This window comes from Aspergillus ruber (assembly GCF_000600275.1).
Source record: "Aspergillus ruber CBS 135680 unplaced genomic scaffold scaffold00006, whole genome shotgun sequence".
Lineage (NCBI taxonomy): Eukaryota > Fungi > Ascomycota > Eurotiomycetes > Eurotiales > Aspergillaceae > Aspergillus > Aspergillus ruber.
Window position 1 is genome coordinate 279,165 of NW_024467302.1, and position 19,204 is coordinate 298,368.

General features: G+C 48.5%; 6 protein-coding genes across 6 annotated transcripts; 2 read left to right on the forward strand and 4 right to left on the reverse strand.

Annotated features, from left to right (window-relative positions):
* Positions 1-2,235, reverse strand: EURHEDRAFT_384710 (Zn(II)2Cys6 transcription factor). Its single transcript, XM_040779627.1, has 6 exons — positions 1,927-2,235; positions 1,434-1,871; positions 1,128-1,366; positions 948-1,082; positions 812-902; positions 1-726 (listed from the first exon to the last, which is right to left on the reverse strand). Exons 1-6 carry the CDS (start codon positions 2,175-2,177, stop codon positions 9-11), a joined length of 1,872 nt encoding a protein of 623 aa, XP_040640835.1. The 5' UTR covers positions 2,178-2,235; the 3' UTR covers positions 1-8.
* A 53-nt stretch (positions 2,236-2,288) lies between these two features.
* On the reverse strand, positions 2,289-4,190 carry EURHEDRAFT_551270 (flavin-containing monooxygenase; the record flags this gene model as incomplete). The annotated part of the gene is made up of 7 exons (XM_040787535.1): positions 2,289-2,666; positions 2,720-2,739; positions 2,814-3,314; positions 3,379-3,626; positions 3,650-3,857; positions 3,916-4,131; positions 4,170-4,190. The coding sequence occupies 7 exons, from the start codon at positions 4,188-4,190 to the stop codon at positions 2,372-2,374; spliced, it is 1,509 nt and encodes a 502-aa protein (XP_040640836.1). The 3' UTR covers positions 2,289-2,371.
* Positions 4,191-6,332: 2,142 nt separating this feature from the next.
* On the reverse strand, positions 6,333-8,563 carry EURHEDRAFT_400908 (putative FAD monooxygenase; the record flags this gene model as incomplete). The annotated part of the gene is made up of 4 exons (XM_040780045.1): positions 6,333-7,033; positions 7,092-7,328; positions 7,381-8,377; positions 8,438-8,563. 4 exons carry the CDS (start codon positions 8,561-8,563, stop codon positions 6,333-6,335), a joined length of 2,061 nt encoding a protein of 686 aa, XP_040640837.1.
* Positions 8,564-10,032: 1,469 nt separating this feature from the next.
* Positions 10,033-11,864, forward strand: EURHEDRAFT_410184 (uncharacterized protein). The gene is made up of 7 exons (XM_040781305.1): positions 10,033-10,121; positions 10,190-10,300; positions 10,351-10,467; positions 10,527-10,558; positions 10,613-10,730; positions 10,784-10,980; positions 11,037-11,864. The coding sequence occupies exons 3-7, from the start codon at positions 10,359-10,361 to the stop codon at positions 11,484-11,486; spliced, it is 906 nt and encodes a 301-aa protein (XP_040640838.1). The 5' UTR covers positions 10,033-10,121; positions 10,190-10,300; positions 10,351-10,358; the 3' UTR covers positions 11,487-11,864.
* Positions 11,865-15,322: 3,458 nt separating this feature from the next.
* EURHEDRAFT_529366 (putative APSES transcription factor Xbp1) lies at positions 15,323-17,312 on the forward strand (the record flags this gene model as incomplete). The annotated part of the gene is made up of 4 exons (XM_040787106.1): positions 15,323-15,668; positions 15,725-15,849; positions 15,898-15,982; positions 16,040-17,312. The coding sequence occupies 4 exons, from the start codon at positions 15,323-15,325 to the stop codon at positions 17,086-17,088; spliced, it is 1,605 nt and encodes a 534-aa protein (XP_040640839.1). The 3' UTR covers positions 17,089-17,312.
* Positions 17,244-19,203, reverse strand: EURHEDRAFT_320424 (MFS transporter). Its single transcript, XM_040778332.1, has 2 exons — positions 17,780-19,203; positions 17,244-17,723 (listed from the first exon to the last, which is right to left on the reverse strand). The coding sequence occupies exons 1-2, from the start codon at positions 19,097-19,099 to the stop codon at positions 17,400-17,402; spliced, it is 1,644 nt and encodes a 547-aa protein (XP_040640840.1). The 5' UTR covers positions 19,100-19,203; the 3' UTR covers positions 17,244-17,399.
* Position 19,204: the final 1 nt, after the last annotated feature.

The following is a 19,204-nucleotide window of genomic DNA, read 5'->3' on the forward strand; positions in this document are numbered from 1 at the left end:
ATAATGATTCACGTTTCCGTATCGTGATAAATTTCCCTCAACGCTTTCAACGCCCGCGAGTACGGTCCGAAATGCCGTACGTTCGTGTCGGTATCAACCCACTCCGACTCTCTTTCCTCTTTCTCCAAAACCACGATAAGCCGTTGAATGATAATTTCTGACCTGTTAGTCTCCTCTGGTAGCATTTGTTCCGCGCTCTTCAAGGTAATCGCGCAGCTCACCGCGTTATGCACAAAAGCCCAGGACCGACATACAGTCGAGGAGAACCGGTGTAGATCCAAGAAACCCTCGATCGGTCTTATAGCTTGCTGCACAGCATCTTCAATGGTATCAGGAAGGACAGTGAGCTGCTGCCTCACGGAGTCCATATACATCCAAGTAAACCGGCAAATGGCATAGCCAAGGTGGATTCCCAGGGCTAGCCGTTCGAGATGCTGCTGCAGTGTTGTGCAGCGGCTTTTATCTCTGAGAAACGGTGCAACAGTAGGCCAAATGGCTTCTAGCTCTCTTCTGGAATCAAGTGCGCTTTCCATTGGAGGATGTGAGTCGCCTGAGTTTTCCAGTTGTGTACGATTGAGAATAATCTTGCAAATCGTGAAAACTGATTCTTGGAAAGTAAGACCTTCTGTGTAGGGCGTAAGAGGAATCGGGAAGATCCCAGTTATGGCACTTGGAGGACGGTCATAGGTTAAGGATAGGAATGTATCTTGCCAGATGAGCATCCACCTATAATAGTCAGCGGATGTTGGCTTTTTTTTTTTTTTTTTTTTTTTTGGTGAATATGACACCTTTGTTTGGCTACATGACATACCAAAGCCTATTTCGTTGATGTTGTTCCGATGCCGACAAAGAGAGTGATGATTCATGAAGACCAATGCTCTGGGCCAATCGAATCGTTGCACCTACTATTGTCAATGTTTGCACAGCGATCAGGCCAGTTGACTAACCCATTAAAATCCATGCGCTGTTAGTATCCAGGTTGTTGCGCAAACAATGACCAATGAGAGCCATGGCCTGGACCTGGTCAAGGTTGGTATTATTGAAGAAGTTGGACAAGCGTAAGCACTGAAATGATGAGCAGACTGTTTCCGTTAGATTCAGAACCTTCGTTTCGAGCGGGTACATACCGAATACCCTTGACCTGAGATCCCTTTCTTTGATCGGATCATCTGAAAACTGTACACCGCATGCTAGCACGGCAAATAGCAAAGCTAACCAAGAGCTGTTAGGTTCCTCAACATGTCGGTTCATCTCCCTAGCAGATGCTCGCTGGTCCAGAAACGCAAATAAAGATCGACTAAACTGGTCCGCTGTTACCAAAGCTGGGTAGAAAGGATACACAGCTGATTGGTAAGTTTGCCAGTATCTAATTACCCCATCAGTACATGTATCCCTCATGTTACTTACGTATAGCAACGCGTGATATAGCATACCGAATTATATCCGAATCATCCGGCAAAGTCTCACACACGTTTCGTGCAGTCGCATCCATCCCCCAAAGATTCGTGAATGGATATGCTCGTGGTACAAATTGATCCATCATGGCGCTTTGTAGCATTGCATCCCCTGTCGTAGCAGGCTGTCGACAACCCAGGACCAGCGGGGCGTCCGAGCGGCTACCCAAGTAGATAGTGGCGCCTGTCGCGTCTTCAACATAATGGTGCCCAGGGGATTTGCTTGCCAGCCGAGTTGATGTAATACTAGACTGTTGTCCTTCACTAGATTCACGGACTCTTGGTGGTGCTGGTGCCGAGGCTGTGCGGAGATCAGCCTTGAGTGAAGAGATCTGCTCCTCGATCTTCTCCAACCGAGAAATTAAGATATTATTATCTGTTGACGATTGAACTTGGGGGTTTTCGAGGATACGGTTTCTGTACGCAAAGACCTCAGTAAAGCATGTCTATTACCTCCATATTGACGACTTACAGGGATGCCTCTATATCGAACCTACTGCTCGGGCTTGGCTGTTGCTGAGTTCCTTCCTCTGATCCGGCATTTGGAATGCGGCATAGCTCTGGATGACTGCGCTTAACACAGCTGGAACAGGGAACCTGGCCATCGCATCGGACTTTCCGATGGCGACATGGAAAGCAGGAGCGGATGCCGCGGACCTTGCGTTTATTCTTAAGCAGTTCACGGATTATACCGGTATCATAGGGGTAGGAGTTATCCGCCATACTTCACGGATAGCTATGTCATAATGTATAAGGGCTAAATTGGCTAGTGATAATCGACTAATTTCCAGAATAAATTGAAGAAATTGATAGGCTGTCGTTGTAGATCAATAACGCCAGATTAACACGTGATATTTATCTGAGTAATCAAAGCTAGCCTAAAACGAAACGAATCATAGGGCTTAGGACCAGGGCCCTTACTGGATATAGTATGCCAGGTCCCCTCCGTTCTTCTCGTGGATAGTTCTTCCATTTCCCATGAACCCGAATCGTTTAGGACATCGGTAACCGATGCTGAAGTCTTCAGCGCGGAAGCTTTCGAGCATCTCCTTGTAGTGGATAACACTGCCCGCATACATGGCAGTTATCCTGCAATCTATCGTACCATTCTTATACCACGAACGGCAGCCACTTCTCCATGCGGTGCCTTCCATTAACTCCTGAGTGTAGACATTATAGTCATGAGTGGCATCCGAGCGAACTTGCACAGATCTATGTTTTCGATTAGCTTGTTGTCAGGAGGGACTGAAGGTGACCAGACATACCGTATGTCTTCTATAGCAATCTTCCGACACCAACGGAGAATATAATCCGCCATCCAGTCCATGAAAGATAAGACGCTTTCATGGCCGATGGGACAGTTTGACCATTGAAGACGAAATAGTTAGGCATATTTGGGGCGCAGATGCCGAAGTATGCCTCGGGACTCTCTTTCCATTGGTCCGCCAGACGGATTCCATCCTTACCCGCCAGCTCCCAGAATGGGGAGAAGCTAACATCAAACCCCGTTGCGCAGACGATGATATCAAATTTTTCAGTAGATGCTTCATTGCCAATGCCCTTGTCCGTGATTTTTTGAATTGGACTCATCTCAATCGTTACATTTGGCTTCACAAGAGCCTCCAGGTAGCTGTTACCGGGAGTCAATCGACGACAGCCGACTGTCCACTTTGGGATTAGTTTCTCGTGCAAGTGCGCATTCTTCTCACCACCGAGTCGTATCTTCATCTCTTCAGTGAAAGCCGCCTGCGCAGCAGCCTGTTGGGGACCATCGTTGAGAATCACGTTACCAAAGAATGAGTTGGATTCGTGCCCAAGGGACTTGCGCAGCGTACGAAGCTTATCGGGATTCTCTCGAAACTGCTTTTTTTTCATCCTCGGTGTAGGTAAAATTCTGTCCGCTGTCCGATTCCAGCTTTGTCACCGCTGGGCTGGAAGAGACCCACGTTGGGCTGCGGATATAAGTCATAATGTGCTTGGCTATACGTTGCGTCCGTGGCAGTATTTGGATAGCAGATGAGCCATTGCCGATGATGGCGACTCGCTTTCTAGTCCAGTCGAGATCGGTATCCCATGCTGCGCCGTGAACAAGTGTTCCCTTGAATGAATGTAGTCCCGGGATGTCTGCCCATCGCCGACGGTTCAAAATCCCCGAGCCATTGATGAGTATATCTGCCATGTCCTCAGTTCCGTACCGTCTGGTGATTGAATTTTAATCTGCCAGCGGCCAATACTGTCATCCCAGATCGTCGATGTGATGGTCGAGTTGAACCGCACATGTTCATCAAGGTTATATTTTGTCGTCATCCGGCGAATATACTGCCAGATCTCGAGATCGGAAACATAAAGTTTACTCCAATCGGGGTTGGGCTCAAACGGGAACGTATAGATATGCGCGGGGGACTATCTCAGTTAGGCCTTCTCCCCTCTTCTTATACCACAATTGATAGGGTAGACATACGTCACACGCAAGTCCCGGATATTGACTCTCAAACCACGTTCCTCCAGCGTCGGGATTTTTCTCATAGATGGCCAGATCAACAAAATCGTCCATGTGGTATTCGTGTTTGTATTTGTACGCAACCATCAGACCCGCATACCCAGCACCATCGCAGACGATGTGGAGATTGCGCGGTGTAAGGACCGGCTCATTGGCGATGGGGACCCAGTTAGAGGCCTTGGGGGATCATTGACTTTGTCGTTGAATTGAGAGACATTGGAGATCTTTCGACCCATTTCGTATGGTATAGTATATCCGTCAGAAGGGTATGAAGAAATGATGCCGTTGCTTGAAGTCAGAAATATAGACCACTTATATAGTACAATTCATCCTAGTCAGTACCACTTGTAAACGGCTTTAATGTAACCGCTCCAGGTTGATCCCTATGTTTGCTGCCGAGGGGGTAAATGCATCGGAGCACTACTTGTCCCCTTGAAACCAACCTCATCTCGCATGATCATCATTCCAATTCGAGAATCCGAGCAAATGATATTATTATTTTCGTTGCGTATTTCTACCGGGAAAGGTTAACATGTCCACATGCACCGCTTTGCAATGATGTTCAATCTCTGGCAAATGAGGGGAACAACAGATTCCTCGGACAAATGAACAAACAGAGACTTAACCTAAAGAAGGAAAGAGGAGGAAGCATAAGTAGCATAAGTCTATTGGGCGTTAACGGGTAATCTGTATAAACGACACTTATGCATATGCATGCCTTCCTTATTCACGTTATTTGTGACTGATAAGTGTGCAAATTTTTACATCCAAAGAAGGGTCTTGAAGTATGCCATCCAGAAGCATGTGATCTTCAATCAACAGGCGCTCGTAAAAGGGTTCCCTGGTTACTTAACACAAAGCACTAGAGCTCAAACGGAAATCTTCCCAACGCCTTTGCATCAAAACTCTTTTCGCGTAGCCATTGTGTAGATGCTTCCAAAGCCTGATGAGCCTGTGCAGAGCCTCATCTTCTTATTTGTCCGTAAGTCAAACGCCTCTGATCGGCGCACACACAGTTTCTGGTACCCGTGAATCGTAGGGTGATATTCCCTCGTGATGTTAGCAGTGGTGAGCTTTACAACTGTGCCATGTACACTTGTAATGGAGGCTTTTTGGTCAAGCCTTGCGTTCTTGCTGACTTTTTTCTGAGTGTTCCATAGCCTGACCCAGAAGTTCTGCTACTTTTTACGCCGAGATTTTCAGAGAATACTTCTTCACTGCCTTGTATGGCGACGTTTAACCTGTTTTCCAATGACAATTTGAAAATATGTCAAGTATCCAGCGCGCATACTTTCAGCGAGAACATCGTTCCGTATCTATTATGTCCTGTTTAGGCTTGATCTTCCCTACTCAGCCGAGTGGGATGAGCCTCATTACAGGCTCCGATCTACGGTGCTATTTTCCGTGTGCTGTTGTAGCTCCTTGTCGCGTGCAACCTGTAAAAAACTTCGGATGCGAGTCTCTCATTTAGCCAAGTCTGACTGCCCAGTCGCCCAGTTTCACAAGCTCGTGATGAAGAAAATGAGTGTCTATAGGGCGATAGGGAGAATGCAAAGTTAATATCCCTGCCCGGTCGACAGGAGCAGAGGGCTGAATGCCTGGGATTGGCTATCTTTACCATCAGCTTATGGAACACTGAGATACTAATATCACTCGCATGTTTCTGAATTCCAAGACGCTGTTTTGGGAATCAGTGGCCCGCAACTTCTGGTCAAATATATCATATGCCCACACATTCTTCACTTCTGCATAGTCAAATCTCGGCACTATCACGAATAAGATCCCAATCCCATTGCTAATTTTAAAACAGGAGACTGTTGGTTGCCATTAGTAACATACTTCTCGAAGGGCCTCTTGCGCCCCTAGGCCCTTAACCCTATGGACTAGTTACCTATTTACATATAGAAGGCACAGAATGACACGTTTGCCATTCTATTCCTGGTCTGTGTTGATAAGGTTCTGTCGACAGTACAAGGACCCCCTGCTTTGGTTTGCTCTGGTTGCTAAAGGTGGAAGGATGCTTGTTTATCAATATCCAAGCGGATACTTGCAACCATAGGGATAAAGGGTTTGTCGTGAGGCCCTTCAGGGTGTCGTGAAGTAGTAATTCGGAAGGTTGGGGCTAGATATAGTACAGGAGTCGTATTGGTATCATTGTACCAGGCTATTGCAGGGAACTTCGTTATATCGTAGCAAACAGAGAATTGAAGAGAGAGGAGAAAGGAAGAAAGAGAGAAGAGAAGATGAAGTCTAATCCAAGAGTCATACATGGTGTCTTAATGACCAATCCGGAGCCTCAAAGCCATTCACTGTAATCGATAGAAATACCATTATGTTTCTTCTGGTTTCATTCAATCGTGTAAGGGGCTATATCAACTCTACAAAACAGACGTAACAAGCCCATCAGCCTGCTGCTGTTGAGTCACACCCTGCTGCTCCTTCATAAATGAAGAAAAGAACCCCTCCATCTCCTCATAATCATCCATCTCCCCAACCCAACTAACATACTGATCCGGCCGCACAATCACACTGGCCCCTTGTCGCGGATCAATCCCATAATTTTCATACACCCTCCCATGACCCTCATGGTACGACTGATCATCCGCAAACACTTTCCAGTAATCCCACCCCATCTTCTCATGGTACGGATGGAAGATATCCGGTAAATCCAACAACTCAATATCCCACCGCGGCCCAGCATGGACGGTAAGCACCTCGATAACGCCGTCGATAGGCAAATTTGACGGCGTGTATCTCCGAAGGAACGAGTTTGCATTAATCAATTTCTCACCCAGTCGTTGATAGCGGGCCATGTTCGTCTGATTGGTTAGGGATCCCGGGAACACAATCACGCGCCAGCGGCCATTGCTCTTGAGCAGCTCTTGTAGATGCCATGGACGCGCGTCGGCTTGGTTGAGCACTTTGTGGCTGGGGATACGTTGTCCGACAGGGATGGTGCTTGCGAGGTGTTGTTTGCTCAGGACGCGGTGTTTGCTTTGACTGGAGACGTCGGTTCCGTCGCCTTGTTCGGCTGAGGAGCCGGGTTTGGCGACGATGAGGCTGGTGCCGTAGTCGACGGCTGCCATTTTTTTGTTAGAATGGTACAATGGGGGATTTACTCGCCTGGGTTGGCTTACCGATCCCACTGGCGAACATGTTGCCTTTTTGAAAGGCATTTTTGAATTCTTCCATGCTAATGCCTTCTTCGTCCATTACGTCCATGGCGGGACGGCCGGAGAAGAGGCGTGAGAAGCGGTAGTCGAATGCGATCAGGTCCTGTGCGATTCGTCGTCTTTCGGACTGGTATGTCTTTAGGATCGAGAGCTCACTGTAGCCCTTGACCACATGGGCTAACTTCCAGCCCAGGTTGTATGCTGGACACTTCATTAGCTACCAACTTCGATTCGAGTTTGAAAAGCAACTTACTATCCTGCATGCTAACGTTCATTCCCTGTCCAGCCTTAGGGGAGTGCGTATGAACAGCATCACCAGCCAAAAACACGCGATCCTGCAATGAGAAATTACTTCCAACGCGTTGACCAATTTGATATGCCGTCCACCAGTCACAATACTCATAAGTAAGTGTATACGGATGCAAGATTTGCTGTGCGGACTTAAGGATCATATCGGGGGTGATACTCGACCGGTCTGCCTTCCCTCCTCCCACATCCGTCGACTGCAGCTGGATATACAACCGTACAAGCTTATTCTCCCGCGGAATAACCATGACGGACCCAGCATTGGCTGAGTGAATAGCGCACCGCATTCGGATATCAGGGAAGTCAGTGATGGGGACAATATCAAGCACGCCCCAGATATAGTCCGTCGAGTCGCCCTCCAAACTGAACCCGAGTTGTTTCCGGACCCAAGAGTGAGCGCCGTCACAGCCTACCATGAACTTGGCTTTGACTTCTTCTGTTTGGTTGGCGCGATTACTTTGCTCCGCTGAGCGAATCATGTCTTCCGTGTCGTCTGGGGCGAGGTTGCTGCGGAAAAGTCCGTCATCCACGACGGTGCCATTGGCGGACTTCCGTTGTTGCTGGGGTGTGGCTTCTTCGTCCGAGAGCGTCTTGAGCGTCACGGTGATCGGATAATCAGTGGGATCGCGAGCTTTGGACACGTTGAAGTCGAACGAAGTAGGCAGTACTCCCCGTTCAACGGTGATATCGCTGTGCTCCTTGATCGAGTCGAGGAAGAACCGCTCAATACGGCCTTGGTGCAGGACGACTTGCTGGAATCGACTAATCCCGGGGATTGTATCCGCAATACGGTCTGAGCGGCGCAAGTTACCATTTTTGTCTGGGTTCCAGAGACAGATTTCTAGCATGTGGTTTGATTCCTGCCAGACACGTTGGGCGAAGTCGAAGGAGTCGAAGATCTCCAGGGTTCGGCATTGGAGGCCGTCTGCTTGGCCGTTGAAGACCTGCATGGTATGCAGCGTTAGTATACCATAATCAATTGGGAAAAGAATTGATGAAGATACCTTGGTACCACGCTTGTCTACCACGCGTGTCTTGATTCCGCAGCGGCTCATCCAATTCGCCAGCATGAGTCCTGCCGGGCCAGCGCCGACAATGAGGACGTCAACATGAGAAGTAGGCCGTGTCATAATACTTCAAAAGATGTATAAAGAACAAATGACTGTACAGTAAATCTGGCCATCCAAATCCTTGCCAGCGCGTCTACATTCCCAGCTATATAGTTCCTCTTCCGTACAACACCCGATAATCAGTTCCGCAGATCGACTTCCGAAATGCGGGGGGGCTCGGCCCCAAAATTCCCCGTCAAAAGAGCAAAAGCACGTATCAGAGCACCCTCTATTCAGTACGTACTGATCCGACATGTCGTGTTGGTCCGTTCGGAAGCTTAACGGGACAAAGCGATTCGAATTGACCAATGCTAGCCCGGGGAACCCCGCGTTTCGGGTCGGAAACATATGACGGATATTGAGTAATGGCGGGCAGTTAGGGGCCACTGGAGGATGGGCTTCGGAGTAAAACAATGAGCCAAGGAGCCAAGAGGATTGTGCTGGCTACGGAGGGGTTATTGGGTTAGTATAAGGTCCGGTTTAAAGATTGGCGGGATGTCTACAAATTAACCCGTATTTCCGTCGACGGGAATTGAACAAGTGATATTCTGAATACTTTGGCTGTTGATCTAGCCAGCGAAAGACGAATGGGATGAGTGCATTTAATTCCGGGCGTGCCTGGTCTTGACTGGTTGGGTGAAATATGCACAGCAGCAAACCTGAGCATTGAAATGAAATGCAGACAGGCTTTGTGAGAATTCTACACCGATCGCTAAACCGCATATAGCATGTTTGCAACGCTGTGGTTGGTGAGTATTCGCGGACTCTCCGCGAGATAGCTATTCGTCATTGTTTATAATTTTCCGCATTAGTGCAAGTGCCAGGTAACCGAATGAGCTGTCAGGGAATAGCCATTAATTATCAGCCGCAGAAATTGACGACTTTGATAATACCTGCCAATTAATCCTACAATAATAAGATCCTGAATCTACGATGTAACATTCCAGGACCGACCGTCGGTTATTTGAAAAGGCCGAGGATCATATGCAAACAGACATCAACCGGTCTCGATAAGGCATTGAATCAGCTAAACTCATTATTAGGGAATCCTGATTTGCTCTCGTCCTCAGAGCCATGGTACTGTGGTGTACCATAAGTGAACCTGTGCGTGTCATTGCGCTGTCTCTGCAAGATCGGATCGCGGACGTGTGCTGTAAGGGGAGTCAAGACAACATAAGATTAAATAGTAGAGAATTATACAAAAGAATATTCCGTGTAGGAAATAGACATATACTGTGTCGATTGCAGTATACAAGAGTGAGCACGCGACAGCGGACGGATTGCATCACAGAAAGTCACAGCGCCCCTAAGAGAACAATTTTCCCTCTTTCCTCTTCTCGACTCCTCTCCAGCCGCATCTCACTGCGTCCCAATCCTTTTCTTTCTTTCCTTTCTTATTTCTCTTCTTACGCTCTCTACTCTGCATTCACTTTCTGTCTTACTACTTTCTTCTAATACTAATTTCACCGCCTTCGAGTTGGGCAGCTTCTCTTGTTTTTTCTCCTGAACCTCCGCTCTCTCCGACATCATGACCAGCGCCGGTGACGTGAGCTATCCCAACCCCAACGGGAACAGTAAGGTATGCTCTCCTACATTGAAGATTAGAGCTATATACAGACGTGCTGACTGGAGTTGTTTGAACCACAGTAAACCATGTATCCCCAATCAAACCCCTCCGTCCTCCTTCCTCCGACCTCTCGCGAGTGAATGTGACACAAACTGACTGAATTCAAGACGCGAAAGACGTCTTTACCAACGGTAGGAGACACGAATAAGTGACTCTGCGAAAATTCTGACCATGGTTGTAGGACCCATCATGGACAACATCAAGACCGAGGCATCCCGTACCGGGAATGAGTTCCGTGACCTCAAGAACTCCAGAGTGACTCCCTCGAGCACTGCCTCGACCGGACAACCCTTGACCTGTACGTGACGGAAGGGTACCGCTGCTGCAATGACTTTGGCTGATTATTGCGATACACAGATTACCACTCTCTGCTGTACAGTCTGTTGAGCGTAAGTGTTCACATGCGATCCGTGTCAAGTACCGAGCTAAATCATGTCATGCAGTGGGAACAACCTCGCGCTACGGCCACCTCCTATATCAGCGTGATCACCTTCATCTTTGCCGCCCGTTACCTGCCTCTTCTTCGCTGGGTCTTCAAGTTGGCCTACGTTGTTTTGGGATGTATGTGGATACCTTATCTTTGTGTGTTGGGTTCAGTTACTGATAGGGGGTAGTTACCGCGGCATTCGAGATCGGTGGTAGATTGGTTTTCGGTCAGGGTCTTTCGAGCTCGTTCCGTCCCCGCAAGTACTACACTGTCCCCAGGGAGACCATCGAAGCGATCCTGGAAGACCTCGTGCAAATTCTTGACTTTGGACTGCTCGAATTCCAGCGTGTTCTGTTTGTCGAGAACATCGCTCACACGGTTGCTGTATGTTTCTGTTACCCGGGGTGTCCAGTATGATTGACGTTTTGACAATTTCGCAGGCCTTCTTCGCTGCTCTGAACGCCTACTGGTTGATCAAGTTCCTTCCGTTCTGGGGCTTGTCGTTCATCGTCGTCACTGTTGCTTACTTCGGTCCTCTCACCTACATGAACCACAGTGAGGTCATCGACGCCCGTATCGAAGAAGCCCAGTCGATCGTTGAATCCCATGCCAATCAGTTGAAGGACCTCGTCGAGGAGCGAGCGGCCCACGCGACAGGCATCGTCAAGCAGTACTTGGATGACTACAGCAACAAGGCCTCGGATTTCATTACTCCCCGCCCGCGTTCCGCGTCTCCCGAGTTGAGAAAGGTGTCTAGCCCTGTGATCAAGAAGGAGCTCAGTGCCGAGCCCGAGCTTAAGCCATCCGCCTTTCCCCAAGCGCCGAAGGAAGAACTCGTGTACGAATCCATCGAACCCGCTGAACAAAGGGAGCCTCTCTTGGCAGCCTAAGCGGTACGCACACTGCATTAAACCTGAAAGCTGCTAGTATTTGTTTGACACAAATGTCGGGAGATTGGATGGTCCAATGGCAGTGGCGTTGAGGTGGGCTATGTTGCGGTAGGGTCAAGAGTATCCGAAGTGATGCAGCATTTCCTTTTACAGCAATTCGCTCGGAGATGTTCGTGGTCTAAGGAGGGACGGCCGCGGTGTGTATGATGAAAAAGAGGGCTTCAATTCCTCTTGTGTCCTCGTTTACTCTTCTTGTTTCCCTTTGTTTTCGTCCCTAACTTTCTCGTGTGTATGTTTTACTTGTTTATTGTTTTCTATGGGACCTTTGTTATGCGTGGATTCTTTCTCTGTCTTTATTTCTTATTCGAATGTCAGCCCTCGAACCCCTTTATGCAAAAATGCCCGATTGGGTTTCCGAATGCATGGCGGGGATAGTGCAGGAAAAGGCCAAAAGAATGCAGAAGTTATATTCAAGATGATACCAAAAAACCAAAAAAAAAAAAAAAACCTGCTGTGATTACACACTGAGTTCTAGAACTCCACTAGACTGGAGCCCGGGGAGGTCATAGGGATGCTCGATTTGAACCTCGGCCGACACCATTAGGCTGTGCGAGCTTCGAGGCTGTTACTGATTTTGCCGACGGCATCATTGTAATGGCCAAGTATCATCCAGCATCTCCCTTGCGGCACACAGCTGCGCATTCGTTAACCCCGATCTGTCTCTGGTATGATTTCGGGACCACCAGGTCAGATAGCGTCAAAACGTGTGTACTCGTGTGTTCCTGCGTCCCAACAGCATCGTCGATGATGGCACCCCTATTCCCCATGGAGAGGGTCGCACAAGTGCTCCCAGTTGTTTTAGGAACCCGACAAAATAGCAAGGATGAAATGGAGGGCCTGTACTCCTGTGTATTTGTACAGTGATGGTTAGCAGGCATCTCCTTCTGATTGTTTTGGTCACTGCGCTCAGGGGTAATCATTGATAGAGTAGTGGATATACCGTAGTATCGGAATCAAAGCAAGGACTGCTCCAAGAATCTGTCCGGCGTAGCTACATCGGCGATGTTGTGCATAAAAAAAATGCATGTCATGCACGGCTGACTAAGTATTTATGCGTGGTACTAGTATCATCCTGGTTGGAGATAACGACCTGAACTTGACCTTCCATCCATCCATGTCTCCCGATGGTCAAGTCCACCCGGCCGAAATGATTTTCTTTCGTCGTGGATGACGTTCCTCGAGAGGATTGTCTCGATTAACCTAAACAGGAATAGTTGGCCCTAATGAGAATGTCTCTCGTGGTCTTCGCTGGCTGGCGCTTCTTGCCCACCAACAGCATTTTCTCTTTGACTGAGCTGATTCCTGGAAAATAAGATTAAAGAAATCCGGGAAACGAGACAAGCTACCTTTTACCGCCAATTCACGATTGAAGATATACTAAGGGAAATAGAATGTCTCGGATACCGGGTTTCTCGCGCGCTTCTGGACGTTCGTCTGTCTCAATGTTGACGTAGCCTACCCATCTATCAACAAAGAATACTTTTACTGTTTCTTACGCTGCTTACTGATTGAAATGTTGTATTTGCACGTTTTCGTGTGATGGCAGGAAAGTCGTACTTTGGGCAACAATATCACTTACACGGACCGTTTTCTGTCCTGCCCTTCTGCAGGTGCATTGCATAATCAAGATGCAAGAAGAAAAATGACGATTTACTCCGTACACTTAATAATAAATGATTTAAGAAACGACTGTCTCTAGGGGGTCCACATGACTTAGCCCAGTCGAAAAAGAAATCATGGTTCAATCGACGCACCAACGAACGTGTCGGACAGCTGCAGAGAAACCTGTATGGAAGGTTCTTTCTTTGGCACCTTCGTTAGTCTTGTTTCTTATCTTTCTGCACAATCTGAATCTGTTTGTTTTGACTTAGGCAGTTGGACTTGTCAAAGGAGTGGTCTATTGGGTGGTAGACGTGGATCAATGGTGCCAATGGTTGGCTGTCTTTCATGAAGAGAGAGAAGAGAATAATCACCGCGTGGAATTACAATATAATCCAACAAAAAGAACAGGCAGTGGTCTCTACTCCTCCTCTTTCGGGACCGGGCCATGTAACGTGCATACCGTTTGAAAGTTCGGATGCTGTCCAACAAGAAATAGATGAATCGGGAAAAACTTTCATCACCATCATCGAACAAGGGGGGGTTCCCCCCCCCCGGCCGGGGTAACCGGAGATTCTCACTCCTAACTCTTCCGTTCCCGCTTTAGTTATCGGAAGTAAACCTTCCCGTTTCGTTGGTAGGATGTCAATCGCGGTTCCCGTCATACCAAGAAAACAGAGCGCCCATGCAGGTTGCCGTGTCTAAGACCTCTTTTGGAGCCTGGAGCCTGGGGCCTGTACTCTTTCGAACGAAAGGCAAGCGCCGTTGTTCCCGTTCCGTCCGCCTATTACGTGCGTGCGTGCTCGGGTGAAAAAGGCCAATATGTTCCGGTCTAACGGCAACAGCTGGTGCTACTTTGGTCGAGTTTAGATGTGGTGTTACGGGAGATCTATACCCAACAGAGAAGAAGAAGACGAGTAAGCGGTGGGGAAACGTGGTAATAGCCAGGAGAACAAGGTCACAGGATACAACGATACCTTGCGATACCCTGTCAACTCTGACACCCACGCGTCCATCGTCCATGGCTAATTATGCGCGTTAATGCATAGCATTTGAGACTAGCTTGTATCTGCCAAACTGATACTGCATTTGTTTGCATCGGCAGGTCGTGGATCAGTTGATTCAGAATCCCAATTCTGAGCCATGCAAGGCTCCACATGTTTGCAAATGATGCAAGAGTCTCTAAGACGATGTCTCTAAAAAAGACGCAGTGTTGTATTCACGCCGTGGGTATCTGCAGATGACACAGTGCAACACAATTGGGCCTCGAAGTTGAGGCGATGGATGTCTATTGAGGGGAGGATACCGTTAATGACGACCAGTGTTTAGGTTCCGCGTGCACATGGTTTGGAGCAATCTGTCACAAAAGCCGGTATTGTTGAACATTGATTGAGTTTTGATAAACTCCCGAAGGGGCGTTGTGCCAAAATAGGGCAAGGACTCGTTTTGATTTTCAGGAACCCCGTGATGTCTCGTTTAGTTCAAGGACCGATTCCTGGTGATATGAGATTGGGATTTTATTGTTCAAGACATTTGCATCTGCATTTTCACATCCTGGTCGTCTCCAACCAGACGAGCCGGTCACCGCAACCCTGTCAGTGCATTGCCTCGAAGAGACTGCATTCTGTTTGTCCAATGTCCATGTGCAGAAAGGAAACGCCACCCAGAGTACTACCGTCTTTTTCATTTTTCAATTTCTATTTTATTCTAATTCTGCCAGATACTATCACAGATCCACTTTTTGAGGGGAAAGTCTGTTGCCCCGTGCAGGTGCAGGACCATCCTAGAATCCTACTCTGACAAAGGCGAGAAGAACACAGCCTGGCGTGACTACCCCCAGCACACTTTGAAACGGATGTAATTACTGTCCTGTCTTTTTGGTGTTATTTACAGTCTCGGAGACATCTGTCTTGGTACATATCTCGTTTTCTCCCTGTGGTTTTTCTTCTGGATCTTTTCATCTTTCAGCTGTTCATCGTTCTCGTTAATCTTGTCTTGTTCGTCTTGTCTTTAGTCTTCTTTGATGCCTTTTGTGTTTTGTCTCTGGTCTTCTGAAAAAAGTCTTTTCGTCTGTTTTAGGTGTTAAAACGCTCTCTCTCTCTCTCTTCCATTTAGCATTTCCATCTTACCACCTCTTACTCTTCTACGCGTGGGCATTCGTTCATCTCAACACCACAATGTCAACAATCCAAGCCCTCCTAAACCCCCTGCCAGACCAACAATTTCCCTTCAGCCTCCCCAGCTCCTCCCCCCTTCCCCCCCGAAAACCCAAACCTGACGCAGCGCCCGCCCACGGCCACAAGAAGCAAAAATCCAAAGGTCTCCCTCGCAAAAAAGGCCCTATTCGCGGCGAACTACGATATCCACCGTACGAGGAGCGCGACGATGAGTTGGCAAGTATTCATCGAGAATTTCGGATGAAGCCCATGGGTGTGGGTGATATAAGGGAAAGGCCATGGCATGTACCATATAATAGTGATAAGAAGACGTTTCAGGGCTTGACGGGGAGGGATTCGCTTGAGGGTGAGTTTGTTTTTTGTGACTTGTTTGCTATGGTGTGGGTGTGCTGATGGTGATAGTGTTCTATTACCAGTTCAAGTTGCCTGGTCAGGCTGAGAGCGAGGAGCCGTGGTGGGTAATGTGGGATTATAATATCGGGCTTGTTAGGATGACGCATCTGTTCAAGAGCAATGGGCATTCAAAGGTATACCATCCATCTTTTCCAATTAACAGCCTATACTAAAAACCACAGACAACAATAGGCAAAGCCATGAAGGCAAACCCAGGCCTCTCCGAAATATCCCACAGCATCACCGGCGGCGCAACAGAAGCACAAGGTACCCTTCCCCCTTCCTCTCTATCTTCATACCCAGAACTAACACAAAAACAACCAGGATATTGGGTCCCCTATGACGTCGCCAAAGCCTTAGCCGCAACATTCTGCTATAAAATCCGACACGTCCTCGTCCCGCTCTTCGGGCCTGATTTTCCGTCGCTTTGCATCCATCCGCACGACCGCACACGTTTCAATCGTATGATCATCGACAGGGCTGTTATTCAACGGGCCACGCAGACAGCGAGGTACTATCGCAGTTTGGAACTGCGGTCGTTGCCGTTCAGCACCAGCACTAGCACTACCTCCATACCCGATTCTAGTCCTGGCCGGCCTACGTCCTCGTCGGATAGTTTCGTCGCGAGGAAGAAAGCTATTCCACGGTCTAGGAAATATGCGAATAGTCTGAGTTCGAACGCGAGTGTTACCTCCGGGACGGCGAGTAGTGGGTACGGCTCTGGTATCGATGAGTACTCCGATGCATACTGCGTGTCACCAGTGAGCATGGGCTCGTATCGGGGTGGGAATACGTTTACGCCGGTGAATACTCCCAGGAGTGTGGATGTTTACACTTCCTCTGCTGCTTTCTCTGCTTCTGTCCCTGGGACTAGTGCTGGTATCAGTATACCCACGCCACAGCAAGTCCTGGCCTCCATCTCCGCCAAGGTCAACACAAACACAAGCACCATCGACCAAGCCTCCACAGGAACAAGCCCCACTCCCAGCCCCGGCACAACAACCGACGAAGAAACCTCCTCCCCATCAACTGCATACTCCGAAATCAGCAGCTCCTGGAGTGACTATTCATTCGTCGATATGGATAAAGATGATTGCAATAGCAATAACAATAATGACAGCTCGAATGAACCCATGCCCAGTCGGAAACGAAAGGCCGATGGTAATGGTAACGCACTTTTTGTGAAGGAGGTCAAGGCTGCGCATGCGTTGCTAAGCTTGCATATGCAGGATGCGAGTGGGAGTGAGTGTGATGAGGCTGATGAGGATGTGTCGCCGTCGGTGCCGGCATCGTCGTTGATGGGTGTTTACCAGCGGCAGCAGCATACATACAGCCGGGGACAGAGTCAGAAAAGAAGACGGGCGTCTGCTTAGTGCTTACTTGCCTTGGTTTGGCTTTGTTGAGCAGGGTGAGACCAGATAATGTGTTATGCTTATGTTATGATGATTGATTACAAGTACATGGGTATAGAGGCGTCGTTTGTTTTAATCATAGTATTATTAGTCAGTTAGTCTAATTAGTTAGTTACTTTAGTTTATATCTATCGTCTAGTCTATGCTTTTTCCATGTTGTAAGTCATGACTTTATACAGACCTGCCTGTCATCAACCTGTACTCATCCATAGTTCATTCTCTGCACTTTGCACTTCACACTTTGCACCCCGTCCTCCATCCGGGCTGCAGAGCTACTTATTAACAGCATACCGACTCCACCCCCTTATAACATGCCCCCACCGATAAAAAACATACGGCACAACTGTCATAACCGCACTAATACAGCCCAATATCGTCAACGTATACTGCACCCCCATATTCTTATAAAATGGCACTCCCACGACCGTCATTCCACCGGCCGCCGCGTACCGCGATACAGTCATGAAACCGAGTGCAGAGGCGGCATAGATGTCGTAGGAGTCGATAACGTACATGTAGGAGGAGATGAAGACGGTTATGGTGCCGAAGCCGAAGACCGTGGAGGCGACTATGGGGGACCAGATTGAGATATTGCTCTAGTTGTTTGTTAGTATCTTTGTAGATTGGGAGGGGTGAAGGGGAGGGGACGTACATAATCCGTCCAACCCATCCAAAACAATCCGATAGGAATAAACGGTGCACCCATCATAGCGAACCAAAGTCTGTTCTCAGGACGTGTATGAACCTTCTTCTTCCCATCGACCCCAGGCTCTGCCTCCGCAGCAGCAGCCTCAAACTCACGCTTCGTCCACCGATACACCAACGGCACAAGCAGTGCGACCAACATAATCCCGCAATACATCGCCACCCAAACGATATTCGTAAGACCCTGCGAGAGACCATGCACATCGGTATAAATATACTCGTATCCGTCGAAGAAAGTAAACAACACAATGTAGATTATTGTCATGTATAGCGATATCAGCAAAATGATAGGTTCGTGCATGGTTAGTTCGAATTGGCGGAAACAAGCACCCGTCATGCGTGTGAATAGGGCGGTTTTTTCCAACTCCATTCTTGCGTGGAACCGGTTATCTCCTGTTCGGTGGCGGAGTTGTTGGGCTTTCCATTTTAGGAGTAAGGGGGAGTAGGTTTCTGGCTGGAAGAGGATGACTGTGGCCATGACTAGCCCCGACGCAATGAGGATAATCCAGCTCGTCCACCGCCACGACAATACACCCTGCCCCATCCACGACGCGATCACGGGGCCAAGCACAGGTCCTCCGAAGGAGAGGATGGCGTACATAGGAAACAAAAGCGTTTTCTCAAGCGGATTCCACAAATCCGCCACTGTCCCTCCCGCACAGGTTAGGGGTGGACACCCGAATATACCAGCTAAAAACCGAAATGCCAATTGCGCACCAATATTCGGCGCCAGACCAGATGCCATTTCCCAAATCATAAACAGCGTAAGAGATCCCGCGTACACGGCATTCCGTCCTAGAACCTCAGACAATGGCCCGGAGACAAGCGATCCCGCCGCGAACCCTAGTAGATAGATCCCCGTCGCCAGCGAAGCAACGACATCGCTAACCTCAAACGCAGCTGCGTTCTGCGGTAACACGCCCGATTCGATTGATGATGCTGCGCCGACGATGAACGCTAGTGCAGTCACATTCAGCGTCGCTGCGAGTCTCGAGGCGAGGGTGTAGTTCTGGGGGTTGAGGGTATCATGTTCGTCGGCCCAGGTTACTAGGTATATTGTTGATTGTTTTCCGGCGGGGTCGGTGTAGTGATAGGGTTGGATGCCTGGGGGGAGGGTTGAGAGTTCAGGCTTTGTGTCTATTTCCGGTTGTTCTAGGACTTGATGAGCTTGTCCCCGGTCTTGGGGCAGATGCGCTAGTTCGGGATAGTCGTCGAGTTGCTTCTGCACGGCCTGGCCTATGCGGCGATATTGGAGGTAGGCCTGCATTCTGTCTGTCTGTACCTCAAAAGAGGAAAGAAAGCAAAGGGGAAGCAGGAATTAAAAGACCTGCCTGAAAAAAAGAATTCTCGGCTGATTAATGATCGATGGATA